Source organism: Diospyros lotus, chromosome 11 (assembly GCF_014633365.1).
Source record: "Diospyros lotus cultivar Yz01 chromosome 11, ASM1463336v1, whole genome shotgun sequence".
NCBI lineage: Eukaryota > Viridiplantae > Streptophyta > Magnoliopsida > Ericales > Ebenaceae > Diospyros > Diospyros lotus.
The window spans coordinates 20,644,856-20,666,568 of record NC_068348.1 but is presented as its reverse complement, the minus strand read 5'-3'; the positions used below and the strand labels follow the sequence as shown (position 1 = coordinate 20,666,568).

General features: G+C 33.6%; 1 protein-coding gene across 1 annotated transcript; it reads right to left on the bottom strand.

Moving 5' to 3' along the window:
* Positions 1-8,965: 8,965 nt before the first annotated feature.
* LOC127813611 (expansin-like B1) lies at positions 8,966-10,618 on the bottom strand. The gene is made up of 4 exons (XM_052354659.1): positions 10,483-10,618; positions 10,252-10,358; positions 9,595-9,906; positions 8,966-9,163 (listed from the first exon to the last, which is right to left on the bottom strand). Exons 1-4 carry the CDS (start codon positions 10,616-10,618, stop codon positions 8,966-8,968), a joined length of 753 nt encoding a protein of 250 aa, XP_052210619.1.
* Between the last annotated feature and the right edge of the window lie 11,095 nt (positions 10,619-21,713).

Sequence of the window (21,713 nt, the reverse complement as noted above, 5' to 3'; positions counted from 1 at the left end):
TCTAAGGACTATGAAGAACAACAAAGACGGGACTATGGATATTGATCTCATTGAAGCAGCAATCGAGACCCTAGATTCGAGATTTGTTACCCGACTACATGGCTTATCTGCTTGGAAAACACCTATGCTAAGTAAGTACCTAGATTTCATGAATGTTATGTAAACATTTAATGATATCAATCATTTCTAGTTCAAGTCTAGGAAGTTGGAGACTTGATACTTCATTTTGGTAACTAGCAGAGATAAGGTAAAATGAAATTAGAGGAGGGAAGAATATGATAAAGGATAGATATGACCTCTCTCTTGTTAGATAATCAATAAGAAAAGAGAAAAGATAAGGATGGTGACAATTGTTGTTCTCATTGGCCCGAAAAAGTAAGGAAAGCAAAGAAAATGGTGTTTGGCTGACTTGTTTTGTTTTGGCTAGCTTTCACTTTTCAGTAAGTGCAAATTCCTTCCAACTTAGTGGTGGATTGATGTCATATCCACTACCATAATATAATGGTATAATTGATTACTTATAGGCATAGGATCCCACCATTTGCTACAAACAGGGAGGCCATTTTGCTTGTTTCTTCTGGGAATAAGGGGACCAAATATGAATTTTTTGAGATATTCCTTTATATTTTTCTAGTGGGGTCCGCTTTGCTTTTTCCATAAAATTTAGTGGAGAGTTATCAAGTCTAAAATAGTAAGAAGTATGTCTGGCTCTACATGCTCTCCATGTAGAGGGGTTGAGTGCCCTTTTACGTATAACAACCACACTTTAAAAGTGCTTTTTGATTTCCAGTGTTTCAGCTTTTCCTTTGATAAAAGCATTCCATAATAAGCTATTGATTTGAGGTAGCATTGTTATTCGTTCACTGGGGATCAAGTGAAGTCGATATTGCTAGTTAAGTTGGATGTATATTGGATTTTGTTCTTTTTTCTTTTCACAATATCCTTAAAGTGAATGCTTCATATTCTCCGTTGCTTTCATATTCTCACAGGCTTTTGAGGAAGTTAAGCTTCCCAGGCTAAAGGAAGAGAAACTAGGTCTTACTCACACCTAGTACAAGGACTTAATATGGAAGCTATGGAAGAAATCTCCCCATAATCCTCTTATAACCAGGTAAATTGGTGGACTCGTCCTCTAGGTAATTCTTTTTTGTTCCAAGTTCACTCTGCACCACTATGCTCTACCAAGAATTATTCTCTCCTCTTTTTCTCCTACTTTTCCTTATCTATTAATATGGTGAATCAGTTATTATATAAGAACTCTGCTTCATTGTTTGGTCTCTTGGTGTTTTTATTAATCTACATCTCAATCTACTCTATGTTTAAGGGTTTCTATGTTTTGGTACATTTTAGTGATTGTATGTTATGTAGTTTGTGATGGAAACTTTTTGGGCTTTGTTAATTCTATTTCTAACATTTTATAAAGAAAACATGAACACTTCTTTGACTCTAATTTCATGTTTTTTTTTTTTTTTTGTAGGTCAATGAGACAACAAGACACTAAAGGAAGCAACTGTTGTCTTGGAGTAAATGAACAGTTTTATGACTATATATAGTGTTTTGTTGTACATTTTTGAATAGTATATATGATTGTTAAAGTGTTACTTTTAGTTGAATACCTTTTTTGGTGTACATTTTTTAATAGTATATACAATTGTCAAAGTGTTATTTTTAGCTGAACATATTTTTTGGTGTAATTTGTTGGCAATTAACACTTATATATATACTACTTTTGGTGTGTAAATGTTAAGGGATAATGATTATTTTGGTGTTATTTGAATGACATGTTTAATTTTATGAGTTTTATTCCAATTTGATATGGATAATGATATATAGGTTTGGTGGTTTATATCAAAACATGATATTTTTGTCATTAATGACTAGCAATTGTTTTCATACTATTAAAAAAAATAAAAAAATAAAAAATAGACTTTTTTAACGATAGGAATCATACTGTTGCTAATTGTTCACATTATTAACGAGAGGAAATATTATCATTATTGGTTTGTGTTTTGATAACTAAAAAGTTATTTTTAACGACAAGAATCGTACGGTCGCTAATTGTTTAGATTATTAACGATGAGAAATATTGTCGTTATTGGGTTATAATTTGGTAGTTAATAATTATTTTTAACGACGAGAATCATACGGTCACTAATACAATTAACGACGGGTTTATCATTCCCATCGTTAAAGACTTTTATCCTCGAAGGTAATAACGATGACTGACGACAGGAAAATTCCTATCGTTACAACTTTTTGACAACCGAAAATCAACTTTCAAAGACTAATTTTTCCATCGTTAAAACCCATTTTTCTTGTAGTGATACATTTTGGGATGAATGTAGGAAAAGAACTCCTGGGTTAAGCGTGCTTGAGCTAGGGAAGCTCAAGGATGGGTGACCCCCTGGGAAGTTCGCGTAGGTCCATCAAGGTAAGTTGTTCCGGTCATTCCTATCTCTTGATACGGGATGTTACAAAAGGAGTTAAAGATAGAGGTTTAAGACTTGTTGGACAGGGGTTTTAGTCAGTTGAGCACATCGCCACGAGGAGCACCGATGTTATTTGTGAAAAAAAAAAATAGGTCAATGCGATTGTGTATTGACTACCAGCAATTGAATCAAGTCACGTTGAAGAATAAATATCCACTTCCCTGAGTGGATGACCTACTAGATCAACTCCGAGGACCTTCTGTATTCTCCAAGATTGACCTGAGGTCAGGGTATCACCAAGTACGAGTGAGGGATGAAGACATTCCAAGGATAACATTCCGCACGCGATAAGGCCACTATGAATTTGTGGTTATGCCATTTGCCTTGATGAATGCCCCAGTAGTGTTTATGGACTTAATGAATCGAGTGTTTAGGGAGTATGTGGATTGCTTTATTATTTTCTTTGTAGATGACATTCTATTATATTCATTAAGTCTAGATGAGCATGAGATACACCTTAGGTTAGTTCTGCAAAGGCTTAGGGAGAGGCAATTGTATGCCAAGTTCACTAAGTGTGAGTTTTGGCAAAGGCAAGTAGGGTTCCTCGGACATGTGGTGTCGGAAGAAGGTATTTCTATTGATCCAGCAAAGATCCAGGCTATACTAGATTGGTCGAGGCCTACAATAGTAACCGAGATCCAGAGTTTCCTTGGATTGGCCAGTTATTATCGGCAATTTATTGACTCGAAGGGAGCGAGTTTTGATGGATGATTCCTATGAGAGTTGTTTCCAAGAGTTGAAGCAACGGTTGACTTCGACACCTGTGCTGAATATTCCAAAGAGTAGTGAGAAGTTCATAATCTATAGTGATGCCTCTTATTCAAGGTTAGGATGTGTGCTGATGCAAAATGGGCACATGATTTCTTATGCGTCCAAACAGCTGAAGAAGCACAAGCTTAATTGTCCTACCCATGATTTAGAGTTGATAGTTGTTGTGTTTGTGTTGAAGATTTGGAGACACTTTCTTTACGATGAGAAGGTGGAGATATACATCGACCATAAGAGTCTGAAATATTTTCTCCCATAAAGACTTGAAACATAAGATAGAGATAGATGATGAAGCTATTGAAGGACTACGACTATGATATTCTATACTACCCATGGAAAGCGAATGTGGTGGCTGATGTGTTGAGTTGTTGTAGAGCAGCAGTCGCGACGATGATGGTCCAAGAGTGGTAGTTCGTAGAGTAGATGAGTGAGCTCACTGTTTCTACAACACCAAGAGGGCCTGTGATATGTTGTGCGTACATGAGTATCCAACTAGGTTCGCAGGATCGAATTTGGGAACGCCAGCAAAGTGATGAGAGGCTGGTAAGGATCTTTGATGATATGGAAAGATTTGACCCTTTGGGATACAACTAGAGGGGTGATGGTTTGTTGTTATACCGTGAGTGAATTTGTGTGTCAGACGATAAATCACTTAGGCAAGAGATTTTGTCAAAAGCCCTCCAGTCATGTTATACCACACACCCAGGTGCAATAAAGATGTACCAGAATTTACGCAACCACTTTTGGTGGGATGGTATGAAGGGAAGTGTGGTTGAGTTTGTGTCACGTTGCCTAGTATTCCAGCAAGTGAAAGCTGAGCACCAAAGACCAGTGGGATTGTTACGACCGTTACCTATTCCAGAATGGAAATGGGACAGTATTAGCATGGATTTTGTCTCAGGGTTGCCCCACATGAGTAAGGCTCACCACGCCATTTGGGTAATTGTTAATCAGTTGACAAAGTCAGTGCACACCTTACCTATTAAGAAGATGTACCCTATGCACCATTTGGCTAGGCTATACATTGAGGAGATTGTGAGATTGCATGGCGTCCCAGTCAGTATAGTATTTAACCGTGATCCTAGATTTACATCCCATTTTTGGGAGGCATTGCAGGATACCTTGGGGACCCGACTGATGTTTAGTATAGCGTTCCATTTGCAAACAAATGGGCAGTTGGAGCGAACCATACGGACCCTAAAGGATATGTTTCGAGCGTGTGTATTGGATTTTCATGGGGGCTAGGATGACCATTTATCGCTAGTAGAGTTCACATACAATAACAATTATCACTCTAGAATTGAGATGTCACCGTACGAAGTGTTGTATGGAAGACCATGCAAATCCCCTATTTGTTGGGCTGAGGTTGGGGATAAACTGTTACTTAGACTGAAAATTGTTGAGCAGACGACGGAAAAGATTCAGGTGATCAGGGCCCAGATGACAGGGGCCCAAGATAAGTAAGAGAGTTATGCTGATAGACAACAATGGGATTTGGAAGTCGCTATCGGAGATCATGTGTTCTTGAAGATGATGCCTATGCGTGGTGTGCAAATATTTGGGATTTTGGGGAAGCTTAGTCCTCGATATGTGAGACCATTCGAGATATTAGAGCGAGTTGGATCACTAGCATATCGATTAGCTTTGCCCCCATAACTAGCCTAAGTGCACGATGTGTTTCACTTTTCTAGGTTTCGGAAGTATACGTCGAACCCTCAACATATTGTTGATTATTGTCTCTTAGATGCTGGGGTTTAAGTGTAATTTTGGAAAGTGTGAGTGGAATTACCTTAAAAATAAAATGTGCGCATTATTAAGTGAGGGAATTGGTAGATCAGGTGGCATGCGCGCGTGAGGGTGTTGGCAGTGGTCGTGGGTTCGAGCCTTAAGGAATGTGGCCTTAGGATTTTTGCTAGAATTTATTCTAGCCAACCCAGGCGTCAAAACGTTGTCATTTCAAAAGCCACGTTGGTGCCATGCGAGTAGGTCGGGTGGCCTTGGCCACGCTAGGTGCACGCTGGTCATGCCACAGAAGGCCCACATAGGTGCCACCTGGCGTGACCTCATGCTGCCACGTGGCATTTTTGCCACTCACCTGTTTTGACAGGCCTATAAAAATGAGGGGGCTAGGAAGGAATTTAAAGAATGGGAAGGAAGACATCAAGCTTAGTGGGAAATCCAAACAACGCGGTTAAGATAAATGCAAAATTAATTAGAATTAAATAGAAGGTAGTTTTTGTAATGTTTAATTTAAATATTTCTTTCGTCTTTTGAAGCTTAATTTTATTAAGAAGAGACTTGAGCTGAGCCGGCGACAACCCTGGTACTGTAAGAGGTTTAAAAACGAAAAACTAAGGCAAGTTCCTATCACCCTCTTTTCATTTGGCCAGCTCTCTATTCTTTTATGCAAGTTCTCCTATTTTCCATGTGAGTTCTTGTAGCCTTTTTGTTTCCTTATGCTTGCTGAGTTTTGTGATTCACTATTGCTCTCCATCATTCTAAGTAGGGGAAAAGCGTAAGTCAAGGGTAATGTTTGATCCGACAGGGTTGAGTGTGTACAGGACAATCCTAGCTGAAGACTCTTAGGAGAGTGGTTGTTGTTCTTGGGTGTAGGAGGATGTCATTTTGTTCTTTTGACGTTATGTAAGGTAGTACCCTATCGACTTGCTAGTGATTCTTGTTGTGTATAGTTTCCTCCATACTTAATAGGTTATCTATGTATATTATGCTTCCGTTATATTTTTGTAGGTTTTTTTTCTCTTCTGTCGGGACTCCATCTCGACTTCCCTAGCTTAAGGGTTGTCGAGTTGAGGCTCCCTACAGTTTAATGTATAAACATCCCTAGCCAATGGGAGTGAAGAGATTGAACTGAAAGAAGGTATTGAAGCCCATAAGAGCTAAGTGACTCTTTTGTCTATATTTTTAAGATTTGATACTTTCAATTTCTATTTTTGGTAATGCCATTTCAATGTATATTTGTAAAGAAAATCAAAAATATTTTTCAAAAATTATTAATAATTTCTCAAAAATTATAAACACTTTTGCTTTGTAGAAGTGTGTAAAACTTTTGAAATCAGTTGATAATTTTTAGAAAAAATGTTGTGAATTTTTTTAGAAAGTGTTTATAATTTTTTGAGTATATAAACTTTCCATACATACATTGTGTTTAAATAGCATTATTAGACAATTAAATTATATAATTTTTATTAAATTAATATTTTCTAAAAAACGTTGATGCTGATTTATTTTTAGTAACAATTAGATATGCTCATACATCAACTAGGTATGTATCACGGTTTTCGTTGTTATTTTATTTTTATTACATGACAATTTTAAATTGATTAAACTTTTTATTTAATTATTGTAAATAATGAGAACCAGTAAAATTTTTAATTTTCTAAGGGGTGCTTATTCATTATTAATAATTAGTTTATTACTTGTTGTCCATATTTTATCGCTAAATTAGAGATAAAACTATTTGTTAATAGTTAAACACCATTATTAGTAAAAGTTTCGTCACTGTAAAATTATTAATTTTACAGCTAATTTGCTCACATTTTTTGTTCTTAAAAAGTGACAAGATTTCGTCACTAAATGTATTATCTAATGACTATAAAATTGTTTTGTCACCAATAAGCTACAATTTTCAGCATTAGTTTATATCCTTAAAATGATGACAAAAAAATTGATTGTTAATACTTAACACCATTAGTGATAGAACTATTTTGTCATCGATAAGTTAATAATTTTGACGTAAAATGTCCATATTTCTATTCTTGAATCAAAGATCAAATTATTTGTCACTATTTTTTAATACCATTAATTACAAAAACATTCATCACTAATGCATCATGGGTGTCGAAAATTGGCCATTAGACAACATTTTACTTTAGTGACTTATCCTGAAGAAAATGGTCAGATTGAGTTTAAACCAATAGGACCACTCTTCAAGGACTCTGAGTGGGTTGAAGAGGTTCCTAGTGTGGTCTTACCAAATCACACATCGAACGATAATCAGGAGAACTCCGTTGGTCCATGCTACTGCTTAGAAGCCCTTGTCCAGGTGGAAATAGGGGTAGCTAGCTTTCAGGTTGAACCATTTGAACCTAAGGTGAATGAACTAGGGTTTCCACACAAATTATAAAGCGAAAATACTGTGACTAATATGGAAATTTCATCTATTAAGATTATTATATATATTAATAATTTATAATATTTTATAGTTTAATTAATTATATATTATATATAATACTTTATCTGAAAAGACCAATTTTCAATCATGGACAACTCTATGTAGCAGTCTCTAGAGTTACAAATTGTGCTCGATTGAAGATACTAATTCGTGATAGAGATGTATAACCAACCAATTCAACTATAAATGTAGTGTTCAAAGAAGTTTTCCAAAATTTGGATTAGTTCTGTTGATTTTAAAAGTTTCAGTATCAATCTTTAATAGAATGTTATTTATTTGATATTTTTTTAATTTAATTTAATTATAATCATCAAAATTTCATAATTTTTTTTCAAAATCACTATCACGAATCACCACTGTCGTGCATCACACGGGTACGATCTAGTTCAATAGTAAATAAAAAAGGAACAACAATAGGAAAATAATTTAAAAGTATTTCTACATTATCTTTAACAAATACAGGTTTGAATTGGCATGTAGCTTGAATGGGAATTTTGGTGTTTCTGTCAGGAAACCATGCATATTAACCAACTTCAAGGGATCAAGGTTTTCGTGGGTTTGTGTGGTTACTTTCGCAATTAGTCTTTGATTTTGAGTTGACTAAAGGAACTTTTCTGTTGGAAGACCCGCTAACAGTTAACTCTTGGTGTTCTAACAATAAATGAATTTAGCCTCAAGTTTGTTCAAGGAGCTAATAATGTCTCAAAACCCTCTTGAGATACTAATTACTTTTTGACAACCATGAGCAGAGGTTGAGCTCAAAGCAAAGGCTTCGATTACCAGACTTCTGCAGTGTCTTAGGAGAATGAAGAACCAAGTTCAGCCACTGTAGTATGGTGCTGTCACAGATTCTACATATGCCGTGGACTCCGTGGCTGTCAACGATAGAATATTTAGAATAGTTTCTGTATATCTTTAGGATTCTGCTGTAATATAAATATATATATATATATATATTTTCTTGGTTAATCTTTCTATATTTGTTAGTTACCTAATTGGTTAGAAAAGTCTTGTATATATTCCCCTGGACATACGTCAGTGCGAATATGGAATCTAGAATACACACTTATCTCTTCCAATTCTTATTTTCTATTCCTCTAATACACTTGTCTTCCAATTTCTATATTTTATTCTGCAGTGACATTGAGGTACAAAAAGGCCGAACATGCTAAAAATTCATTGCTTGCATATGAGTATCATTTGAACTGATTTCTCGATATTGAGATTAAGTCGATCTCTGACTGTCATCAAAATCCTACAATTTTTGTTTCCCATTTAATCTATCTTGCATGGTGATCAATGCTCTCTTGGAATCTTATACAACCATTGATATATAGATTTGATAAGCAAACTTTTATTCTTCAACATGGTAAAAACCAACCCTTTATCGAGAAAGCTGCAGAATACTAGCTCTAGGAACTAATACTTAAACATGCAACTAGGAGCTTGTCTACAACTTTTTGATAATTATTTTATATGTATATAAGGATAGGGAATTTGTAGGGTAGGGGTTTGTTTAAGACAGCTGAATAGGTGTGTCGTACACAACCCCAGCCTTCCATTCACTAGGAACGACATCTGTCATCTGCACCCATTTTGTGCCTCCGCTGCCACTCACTTGGACCCTGAATGAAAGTGGACCAGCTGGTGGGCCGGGTAGGTCCCATACTGTACCGAAGGCCCTCCTCATGCACTTCCATTCTTGGTCCTCTTCCTGCAACAAAATCAACAAGAAAATAACATTGATCAACTAACCAATCAACCTAGTTCAAATTGAGTCAGATCTGCTATCTTAGTTGGTTTTCCTTTTTCAGTCCATCCAATGAAAATTAGGCATATCACCCATTATTAAATAGTAATTATTTCAAAAAAATTATAAAATTAAACAAAAAAATTATAAAATCAAATAATATATATATAATCAACATATACGATTTTATAAATTTTTTTATTTGATTTTATAATTTTTTTGAAATAATTACTATTTAATAATGGGTGATGTGCCTAATTTTTCATTGGGAAAGGGATAGCCAACTAGAGCAACAGATCTTGGCTCACTCAAATTAATATCACTTGCAAAAACTTTGTTAATTTGTTTATTATACCCGTTAAACTACATATTAAATTCTGTTTACACAACTGTACCTGCCACACTTCCACAGCAGTGATGTCATATACGCCAGCTTGGTACAATACAACCACAGCCAGGTACCCCGGGAACTTGCTGTACTCGTGAACCTTGACCTTGAGGTTGTAACCTGGGTACCGGCAAGGAATTCGTTGGTATTCAACGTTAACTACTCCAAAAGGAAACAACTTCGAGGCTGCGTTTGGAACAGCCAATCTTGCATAGGCACGAGTGCTGAGGATGAAGTCTGTCCTATCTCCTTCTTCGTAATCTGTGACCACTACCTTCACTCCATCATCACTGCAAAGTTTGGGTATCTTGCATCTAACCTGCAGTAGGTAAATTTTTCAGTATTAAATATTATTTTACGCTTTTGCCTCCAAAAGCAACTGCATGGAAGAATGGCTTTTTACAAGTTGCCAGTTTATTGTCTTATAGAAAAAGTATAATATAAAGTTTTTGCACTTTTAACATTGCTAGTCAGGAGCACCACAATCACTACCAACTTGTACTTCAAGGGTTAAAGTCAAGTCTTATTACAAGTGTAGGTCTCCCATAATATGCTATGTGTTTTATTTGTGTGTAAATTAGTGCACCTTAGCTTAGTTTGTCCTAGTCCATCCCTATAGTTGCATAGGTTCTTCTGGACAAGTGAAAACTTGGCATTGAATTACCTGATAGCATGCACCACAACCAGATCCATTCCTGTATAGCATGGAAACCCCTGCCACGTTGGCACCATTGACTCTTTGTCCAAATTCACCATACCCGCAAGCCCCAGCTAAATTGACATCATCAAATGCACATTATTCTTTGCAGTAAAATTATCAATATAAGTAAACGCACAGTACACACACATAAAAAGTACCCGTGTATTTATGATAATAGATTAATGTAATACATACTTGGAGTTCCTAAGTTATCGGGACTGTGGTAATATGTTGCTCTAGAAGACACATAATTACTCTGGGAATAACAGATTGTGGTAAAAAGAACCAACATACAAAGAAGTGAGAAATAGCTCTTAGCTGCAAAACCCATCACAGTGCAATATAAGAAAGAGAGCTATTGTCTAAGAAGAAAACAAATAAAGAGAGTTTTGGGATGGGAAGCTCACATACGAAACCCAATATTTATAGGTGAAGATATAGGGAGCCTTGAAGGATGATAGAATTGCCACGTCCTTCTCTTCCACTAATGGAGTGGGGAGCCCAAGTGGGTGTTAGGGACTGCGTTGGAGAGGAAAACAGTGAGACCTTTTTGGCCCTAAAGACCACTTAGGATATGTTTTTTTTACTTAATAATTTGTATCTTAGCAGTAAGCTGCCTGACCAATGAGCTTGGCTCAACTTCCATCTCTCCTTGCTGTATGCAGTTTTTAGGTAGATCATAGTACTTTAGTACTATGATTCTAAGTTGAAGTGCTTCTATATCTATAGGGCCCTATAGGATGAAAGTAATCAAGCAATTGGCCCTATAGGATGAAATTAATCAAGTTGTGAGAGTTATGTTTATAATTGTCATCAATGAGTTGGATTTTTTTTTTTTACTCAATCAATGATAATTTATAATTACTATTATTAATGTTTGAGTGTGCATTAAATAATAAATTCACTAAATTTATTCAATAATACACAAAATATGTATTAGATATATATATATATGAAAAATATCTTATTTATACATGAGATACCCTGACATTTCAAAAGTTAAAACGATAATTAAAAGAATAATACAAGAATGGATAATATTGCATTATTTTAACTCCAAACAAATATATGAAAATTATTATTAATTTTCAATTTTTTTTTTTGAAAAACTTAACAACATTCAAGTTTCAAAATTGTGAACATTTTTATATAACTTTTATTTTCATTTTATTGTCTCATCCAATGTCATAAAGTCATTACGGAGGGAATGAAAAATGTTACATGGTCCAATGAATTCACAACAATCTATCAAACCCACCAAGCAAGCAAGTGGTGAAATGGAATGATTATGTTAAACCATGTTGCATCCTCCCTTATGGAGGTGGTCATTTGCACATAATCAATGTGGCATCATCCCTATGGAGGTTGTCATTTGCAGCATTAGAAGAGGAAGGGGACTTCTAGAATTTTCTTATTTACCCCCCAAAAACTTTTAAATATAATATAATTAGAGCTAAAAATGTTAAATATAATATAATTGGCTATTAAATATATATTAGATGATTTATGCATGTCTTTCATTTCTTTTTATTTATATATTTATTCTTTAACTCCTTCCTCCCCTGTAATAGTGAGTGTCACCATTCACCGGTGTTAAAGATGACAATTGCTAAGATGATTCTCAAAAACTTTTAGAAATCATGTCAACAACTTAATATTATCATGACTTCGGTCAACTTGACGTTGATCGGTCAAATGAGTCATTGGTAATCTTCGATGACTTAGGTCTCCAATGACCAAAGAAAAAAAAATTAAGGTTAAGATGAGCAACTACATAAATGAAAAAAGTCAAATGTATAATTAAAAATAAAGTGTAATTGTAAATCATAATAATATTTTATTCTATAAATGAAAACACAAAATAATAAAAAAATAAAAACTGAAGAAATACTTAGGTTGCGTTCTTTTTATTATTTTCAGTCTATTTTGAATTTTTATTTTTTTAAAATACTGAAAACGCATTTACTTTACTATTTTCGAAAACAAGGAAAAAATTTGTGAAGAAAACATTTTGTTGTTTTGTGTATTTTTAGCCAAAATTAACTGAAAACACAAAATGCGGAAAAGACCCCCCCCAAACCCAATCTCGCAAAACGCATCGTCTCTCTCTCTCTCTCTCTCTCTCTCTCTCTCTCTCTCTCTCTCTCTCTCATTTCTTCATGCAGCCATTGACCTCACCCGCCACCGCTGACGACTCCTATGTTCTCCTTCATCCTCCATCACCGCCGGCTACATGAAGCCGACAATGATGGCTTGATGATGTCGATAGTCAAACAACATCCAAACGATGGCTTTGGCACACGTTTAAAGATGGATGGGTTCTGTGTGCCGACTAGCTAAGCAACATCCAAACAACTACCAGTTAGCCAAGCAACATCCAAACGATGGTTGACGGCCATGAAACCACCAGCCACGATGGCTAGTGATGATTGACTGCGTTTTTGAGATTTGGCCGAAAATTAAAAATCAAAACTATCATTACAAGAAACAAGATTTTTAGTGATGGCCACAATCGTTACTAAAAGTCCAAAAAGTCGTCACTAAAAGTATTAGTCATGGCCAAACAGACCATCACAAGTCGACACTAATATCCTCGTCACTAATATAATTAGTGATGATAAAACTGGTCGTCACTAAAGTTAACCCATTAGTGACGGCCATATGTGGCCGTCACTAAAGAATATTTTTTAGTGACCACTTTTTAATGATGAGCAAAATATGATCGTCATTATTATTTTAGATTATCAATAACAATACAAGATGACGCTCACTAAATTGTCATTACTGAAACTTTTATTTTAGTGACGACTAGTCTTGGCCGTCACTAAAGTCTATCACTAAAAGATTCTTTTTAGTCACGGCATTGACCTTCACAAATTGATTCTTTTTGTGACAAAATTTATTGGTCGTCACTAAAAATATATAAAAATAAAAATTTATCACAAATTGATTTTTTTGTGACAAAATTTATTGATCGTTACTAAAACTATAAAAAATAAAAAATAAATATAAAAAAATAAAAATTTATTTTGGTAAAAAAATTTTCATTGCTAAAATATTTTAAAAAAATAAAAAAATTAAAAATTTATTTTAGCAACATTTATATTTTTAATTAAAAATAAAAATATTTTTAATTAAAAATTTATATTTTTAATTTTTAAAAAATTAAAAATTTCTGTCACTAAAACATTTAAAAAATAAATATATAAATATATAAAAAAATTAAATATATATATATTTAGATTAATTATTAAATTAACCTAATTAATCTAAAATAATTTTATTCTAATATAATTTAAAATGAAAATTATAAAATTTATATTTATAAAATGAAAATTAATATTCAACCAAAATATTAATAATATTTGAAATATCATACTAATTGTTACATAAAAATGGCTACAAAAAATAATCATTACCAGTATTAAGCGAGTTAGGCTAGTGAGTCAATCATAGATTATGTGCTGATTCATACAAATTACACTCAATTTGAGTTAATCACATGAATTAGAACATATTCCTATATACAATCAAAGAACAGCGTGAAATGTTACCGAATTTTTGTACCATGCATGACTAGTTAATGCATATCCACCGAGAGCACACAACACAACATCAAATTTCTAAACTGTCCAACTGAACAATTCAATGACCTCGTTATCCATCGAGAAAGTCATCGAATGGGAATCTAAGGCTAACTTCTAGCAAATCTAACTTAATTGTTTGAAATTATTTAATTAATTATGTTCTTTATTTAATATAATTTCTAGAAAAAATCCGACAAAGTCTCCACTCTAATTGGACTACACCCCCTATAAGAAAAAAAAAACACAAAATATTATAATATAATTTCAACAAACAAAAAATGACATTTTTATTGATATTATAACAGAAAATATATTAATAAAAAATAAATTAAATTAGAACTTGAAAATGAAGAAGCGACCCTTAAAATTTCAGAGTGAGATTGCCCAAAGGCCCGTTAATGAGCGGCAAAATAAAGAACAATTAATTATATAAAATTATTAAAAAATATTAGACTTTCAAAAAATTAATTAAATTATATAAAAAATTAGAATATTATAAAAATCAATTCTACTTAACTTAAAAAAAAATTACCTATAGCTTCCAAATGACCTGTAAATACAAAAAACAAATTATAAACATTTTCACAATTTAAATTCGTGAACTTTCGATTATAAACATTACCTAAAGCAATTGATTACATTTCAATAACTTTGATAAGTAGAGGAGATGTTACCACAACGCCGATAACTAGCAGTCAGGTAATTGGCAAAAGCTTGGTGGATGTTTGTGGTATGACTGACATTGAAGTAAATGACAGACAAAGTAAAGGCTCTAGCCATGAAAAATAATAGGATAAAAGTATGACATGGATGTGGCTCATAGAATAGATTTCTAAGGATGTAATAGTGTTGTTTCTTTTGGTTGTTGAATCCCACTTCGATTGATCAATGCGGGAAATTTCAAATCCTACTTACGAATAGAATCCAAATGAGCTTTGGACTGATAAGAAGATCCATTCAATTGGCTAGAAACTCGAACAACAAGATATTCTTACAAAACTAAATGGTTAATTAAAAATGAGATAGCTATAACAACAACCAAATAAGGAATAAGTGTCACGTAAACAACAGAAGAATAAAATGTAATCTTCAAAAGAAAACTACAGACAATTTATATCCATCAGTTCTCTCTTTCTTTTCATGGCACAAAAATAAATGCACTCTCTTTTTTAGGCCCCTTCTCATGATGCGCCAACTCACTAAATTTGAAAATAGACAAATTTAACATCTCCCATTCTTCTAACTTCCCAATCCTTCCCATGTTTTTTGTGACTCCTATTTGCTTTCATTACTCTCCAACAAATGACACCAAAATTACTCCTTCACCAAAGCATTCTCACATACACCAATTTTCACCTCTAGTAGATAAGAAAACATCATTCAGAATTTGAATTCATAAATTGTTGAAACTTATTTATTTCAAAAATATTGAAAAGATGAGACAAGATCCTATCTGCCAATAGGTCAGGAAAACAACGGACTTGATTATTATGAACTTTGGAACTGGATTGAATGGCTGAAGCAAATCTCTGCAAGCTACATAAAACAAGGCCAGTGCATAGAGGGCCAATGAATATGATATGGTATAGATGATGGTCAGATAAAGACATGACTGGTCTGGACGGAAATTTCCATCATGATATTTCCCTTTCGCATAAAGTATTAATGTGACTGCTACTAAAAATTATAATAAATTAGTTGGATATATTATAAATCTAATAATTATAAATATAAAATTATGTTTTCATTTTTTTATTTTTTGGTATTAAAACAAATATTAAATAAAAATGTCACAAAAATAATTTAATGCATAAAAAATTAAAAACTATAAGAAAAATAAGATTAGGGACGAAAAATTCTTAATAAAATATATAAAAAATGAAAAATAATTTGTATGTGTTTAACCTCGATTCAAAATATATATAAAAAAAAAATATAAATTTTAGTTTTCAAATCCTAAACAAGCTGGTTACACCATAAGTCTAAAACTTAAAAAACAAAAGATAAATTTAATACTTTATTATATTGTACAAATGTAAAAATACAGGACCATTAGTCTTGCTTATAATTTAATGCTTTATTATATAAAGAGAATGATATCAAGAAGATATATGTTTTTATGATATTGATTTTTTCCCTTATTTAAGGTCATTAAGTTTTTTCCAACAATCAAATTATTGATATGTAATATTAATAATCTCATAAAGTATCTATTTTTATATTTCCATAATATCAATTTCTATTAAACACATTTATGTAATGTTTAAAAATAAAAACACATGAAGTAGTATTACTAAACTATAGTAGAGGAAAAAAAAACTAATAATGTAGCGGCCCTCTCCTGGATAATCCCACTAACATAGGAAAATCCGTAAGGAGGTCGTCAGATAAAAGGATACAGAAACAATAACCCAAATTAAACATCGAATTTTTTTTTTACTTGCTCACTGATCTTCAGGAGCCAAAATAAAGCATTTCCAATGACATTTTAACTTACACCATTCTTTAGGCTCAAAGGCCATGCAATCAAAATATAAGGGCAATTATCATTTACAAAATGAATCTCACACTACATGCCCTCAAAACTAATCACTCCCATAGACCTCTTCGGCTGGGATATCTCTGTACACAACTAAACTTGGGCTCTAGCCTCACTGGACTCGCCCTCAGCGACTGCTTTTTCCTTACCTAGAATGACAAGAATAAACAAGGTGAGGCACAAGGTTCAACAAGTATATATTACAATAAATGGAGCAAGGGAGTTAAGGCATAAATAAATCAAAGTGGAATAAACCCGACTCCCAAGTACAAGTAGCATTTCCCAATAGATCCCATCATTATTATCATTCCCATGCCATTGACATTATGCAATTTAGGCCTCGTTTCCTTTCTTATGAATACATAATTTCCATGCATCACATTGGCCCTCAAGCCTTACATTCACATGCATGCATACATATATATAAAAAAAAATCATTTAGCCATTCATTTGGCTTAAGCATCGCCTACCGGGTTTTATGGCCATCTCACCCGCGTTAAGGGCTCTTTAGGATATCCTTTTCTCATCTCGCGGTACATAGCCACCGCGCAAAATAGTAAGTGTACGTGCAAATAATAATACCATGCAATGCTCATGAAGGTTTCAAGTAAACATATCGAACATGCTTCATTATTAGCAATGTTCTCACCATAATCATTATGCGCACTTAGACATTTCAAGATTATATCCTCACACGAGCCAATGATATTTTCATCTCATGATTTAGCATCATTCATTGAGATCCATTTTCATACCATTTCTCAAGGTCAAGCAAGTTGATTACATGAATTCACCATTAAAGAAAATTCATGATATTCATTTTCAATTCTCACCATTAATTAACTTCCCCATTTTTTTTTTGGACACCTACATATCCGCAAGATGATTTTGAAGCCAACTAAAACATCACAAGAGCTTTGGGGAATAATTACAAACATTAGAAAAGAATCGGCCAAAAAGATAGAATTAATGCATTCTGTTGGTTGACTGAATGAAAGAGTTAGTCAACCGACGAAGAAGACTTAGTCGACTAAATAGGAACTTGGTCGACCGAGTAAAAACACTTAGTCGACTAACAGAAGCTTAAATTACCCACTTGGTTGACCGACTAAAACACTTGGTCTACTAATAGAAGCTTAAACACATACTTGGTCGACCGACAGAAATACTTGGTCGACTAACAGAGAGTAAAACACACACTTGGTCGACTGACATAAATTCTTGGTCGACTAACAGAGGCCTGAAACTTAAAAATAACAACGATAACCCACAAAACTCAACATCCCAAGCAAGATACACAAAAACCTTGCTTCTCTAAAACTCCTAATCAATCAAGTGTCATTCATTTGACAATTTAGGGTGAGCTAGACCCTAAGGATAACTCTCAAATAGACTCATCGATGATAAAACACAAAAGTTTGACGAAAAGAGAAAATGATCCACAAATCATTATAGGCTCAAGATTTAGGTCTTCTAAGGAAATAGAAGATTCGAAATCAAAGGAACCAAGAAGGAAACCAATTTGACCCAAGAGAAAAAGAACCAAGGCTCGCATTAACAAGGAAGATCAATATGAACTTGCACGGAAACAACATAGAAGGAACAATAACTTGCATTACTAAAAATAAATGCAAGAAGAACTTGCCTTAACGATGCTTGGTCCAAAGAGATGAACAACCAACTGCACTTTCCCACTTGAAGCTTCAATGGAGATTGACAATGGAAGAAGAAAGAAGAAGAAGATGAAGAAGATGACCGATCGGGAGAAGAGTGAAGGAAAGAGAAAAAAAACAAGGAAAAGAAAGAAGCATGGGGGAGAGATGGTCGCCAATCAGCTTTCCAACCACCCCCTTGGCCAAATTACCACTTTGCCCCTCTTCTTTACACACACACCACAACTCATTAAACCCATTTTGGTCTTTTACCTCTTTTTCCTTTCTTTTTCATTTTCCTTTTTACTCCATAATACACACAAGTTATTTATATTAAATTCCCATTTATGAAGTTCCCATTTCACCCTTACTTTTCACACACACACAATGAACCCCATCAAGCTCTCATTAGACTTTTCATAATTCATTCATTTTTTATTAATTAAAATACACAAGTTTTTATGTTCATGGGCCCAATACCCATTTCATTAGCCCAACACAATGGCCCCATTATTTCTTAGACCTAAGGGCTTCACAACTTCATCTTATAATACAACCCAATACACTAGGCTTCACCCCAAGTTTTCTTTAAAAACTCAATCCCTTAAATTAGGCACTTCACAATATTTATAGCATCTAATTCTTGAGGCTAATTTATCACACATAGTAAATCATAATTCAAGTAAAACTCTAGACCCACGAACGGGTCGTTACAAATAATTTAGATTTTAAAGCAAATAATTAATTAGTTATAACAGAACTCAAAGTATATTGAGTGAAATGATAAAAATGGGTTTACTGCGGATGCCTTCCATGTTTAGTTTTTACTTGATTAAAAATAAAACATTAATCGAGTAGCTATCATACTCTTTTATGATGAATTATATAGTTTTTCAATTTCATCGACTCATAAGATTAATAAATGAATTGTAATTACAATTGAAACAATCAAAATTGAAACAAAAGAAGAAAGCAATGAGTACAGTACCAATTTAATGTTTTATTATAAATTTAATTTTTTGATGTATTATTATTCTTAATTCAACAAGTTATTACAAAATCAATATTTCTATTCTAAGTGCTAACTCAAGCACCCAAATAGATTACAAAATCAATAACTCAAGCACCCAAATAGATTACTTCCTCATGAGACAAGAGGATCGGTTATGTTGTAGGAATTGTAAGGTGATACCGGGAGAGTGTTTGACTACTCAACATAGACTTCTAGTACTTGACGTTCAAGTAAGAAATTGGAAGAGAAAAAATCACATAAAACAAAATTCAAGAATCAGGTGGTGGAATTTAAAAGGGGAGAAACAACTAATCTTCAAAGAAAAATTAAGGGGTAGAAGGGAATGGAATGGAGAAAGACAGACAAACCAAATGTGGAAAGAAATGGCTAATGCTCTAAGAAGCATGGCAAAGGTAGTCCTTGGAGAGACAAATGGTAGAGCCCCTAACCTTAAGGGGTTTTGGTGGTGGAATGAAGAGGTACAATTGAAAATTAAAAATAAGAAAACTTGCTATAAGGCGGTATATCAATACAACAATGAAGAAAATCAAAAAAATTATAAAGAAGCAAAAAAGGCAGCAAAAATAGCTGTTAGTGAAGCAAGGTCAAAAGCATATGAGAATCTATATAAACGACTTGATACAAAAGATGGAGAAATGGATATATATAAATTAGCTAAAGCAAGAGAAAGAAAAACACGGGATTTAAATCAAGTGGAATGCATAAAAGATGACAATCAAAATGTTTTAGTAAATGAGGGAGCGATTAAGGAGAGATGGAAGGAGTATTTCACAAAATTATTCAATGATGGTAGTGACACAAGAGTTAGGTTGGGACATCTTAGTAACTCCGAAGGGAATGTGAGCTACATATTCTATCGACGCATAAGTTCAAATGAAATAAGGCAAGCTTTAAAAAAGATGAAAAATCATAAGGCAGTGGGACCAGATAATATACCAATAGAAGCATGGGAGAAAAGGGCATCTCCTGGCTAACGCAACTATTTAACACCATCCTTAAATCAAAAAAGATGCCAGATGAGTGGAGGAAGAGTACTTTGGTTCCTATATACAAGAACAAAGGAGATGTTCAAAACTGTGAAAATTATAGAGGAATTAAGTTAATAAGTCATACCATGAAACTCTGGGAGAGAGTAATAGAGCAGAGGCTCAGAAAGGAAACAAAGGTGTCAAAAAATCAGTTTGGTTTCATGCCTGGTAGGTCAACAATGGAAGCTATATATTTACTGAGGCGTCTAATGAAAAGGTATCGAGATCATCAGAAGGACCTACATATGGTGTTTATAGATCTAGAAAAGGCCTATGATAAGGTCCCTAGAGAAGTATTATGGAGGGTTTTAGAGAAGAAATGAGTCAAAATAGCCTATATACAAGCCCTTAAGGACATGTATCATGGTGTAGAGACAAGGGTCAGAACATGCAGAGGGGATACTGAACCATTTACAACTACAATAGGACTGCATCAAGGTTCTGCATTAAGTCCATACTTATTTGCCCTAGTAATGGATGAACTCACTAAAGATATTCAGACAGATGTGCCATGGTGTATGCTATTTGCAGACGACATAGTGTTGGTGGATGAAACAAAAGAAGGAGTGAACACTAAGCTTGAGTTGTGGAGAAACAATTTAGAATCTAAGGGATTTAAATTAAGTAGAAAGAAAATAGAATATATGGAATGCAAATTTAGTAAAAATGCAAGAGTGGATGATGTTATAATAAAATTAGAAGACCAAATCTTACAAAGAAAAGACCATTTTCGATATTTGGGATCAGTGATTCAAAAAGATGGAGAAATCCACGAGGATGTCGCACATAGAATTAAGGAATGTTGGCTAAAATGGAGAAATGCATCGGGGATGTTATGTGATGGTAAAATCCCATTAAAATTGAAAGGAAAATTTTATAGGATAGCTATAAGACCAGTCTTGCTGTATGGCTCAGAATGTTGGGCAGTAAAATACCAGCATGAGCAAAAGACGAGTGTAGCGGAGATGAGGATGTTAAGATGGAGTGCGGACATACAAGAAAAGATAAAATTAGAAATGGAGTTATTCGTAATAAGGTAGGAGTAGTGCCAATCGAGGAGAAGATGAGAGAGACTAGACTAAGATGGTTTGGTCATGTGAGAAGGAGACTAAGAGACGCTCCTGTGAGGAGAGTTGATGAAATGGAACAATTAGTCATAAAAAGAGGTAGAGGTAAACCCAAGAAGACTTTGGGAGAGACATTAAAATTTGATATGAAATATATTGATCTAAATGAGGATATGACAAAAGACAGAAATATATGGAAGTCTAGAATTCATGTAGCCGACCCCACATAGTGGGATAAAGGCTGGATATGTCGTTGTTATTGTTGTAGAAGAAGAAAACAATGAGTACAATATCAATAATAAATTATTATACATTTAATATATATTTCAATTCAGTAATTTTTTCACATTTAGTGTAAATTTTTTTCACATTTATTAATTTTTTTTATATTTAATTAGAAATTCAAATTAGCGACAGACGAGAAGTCCGTCGCTAAAATAAATTTAAAATATTTTTATAATAATTTAAATATATTTATAAAAACAAAAAATAAAAGAAAAATTAAAATTAGTGATGAATT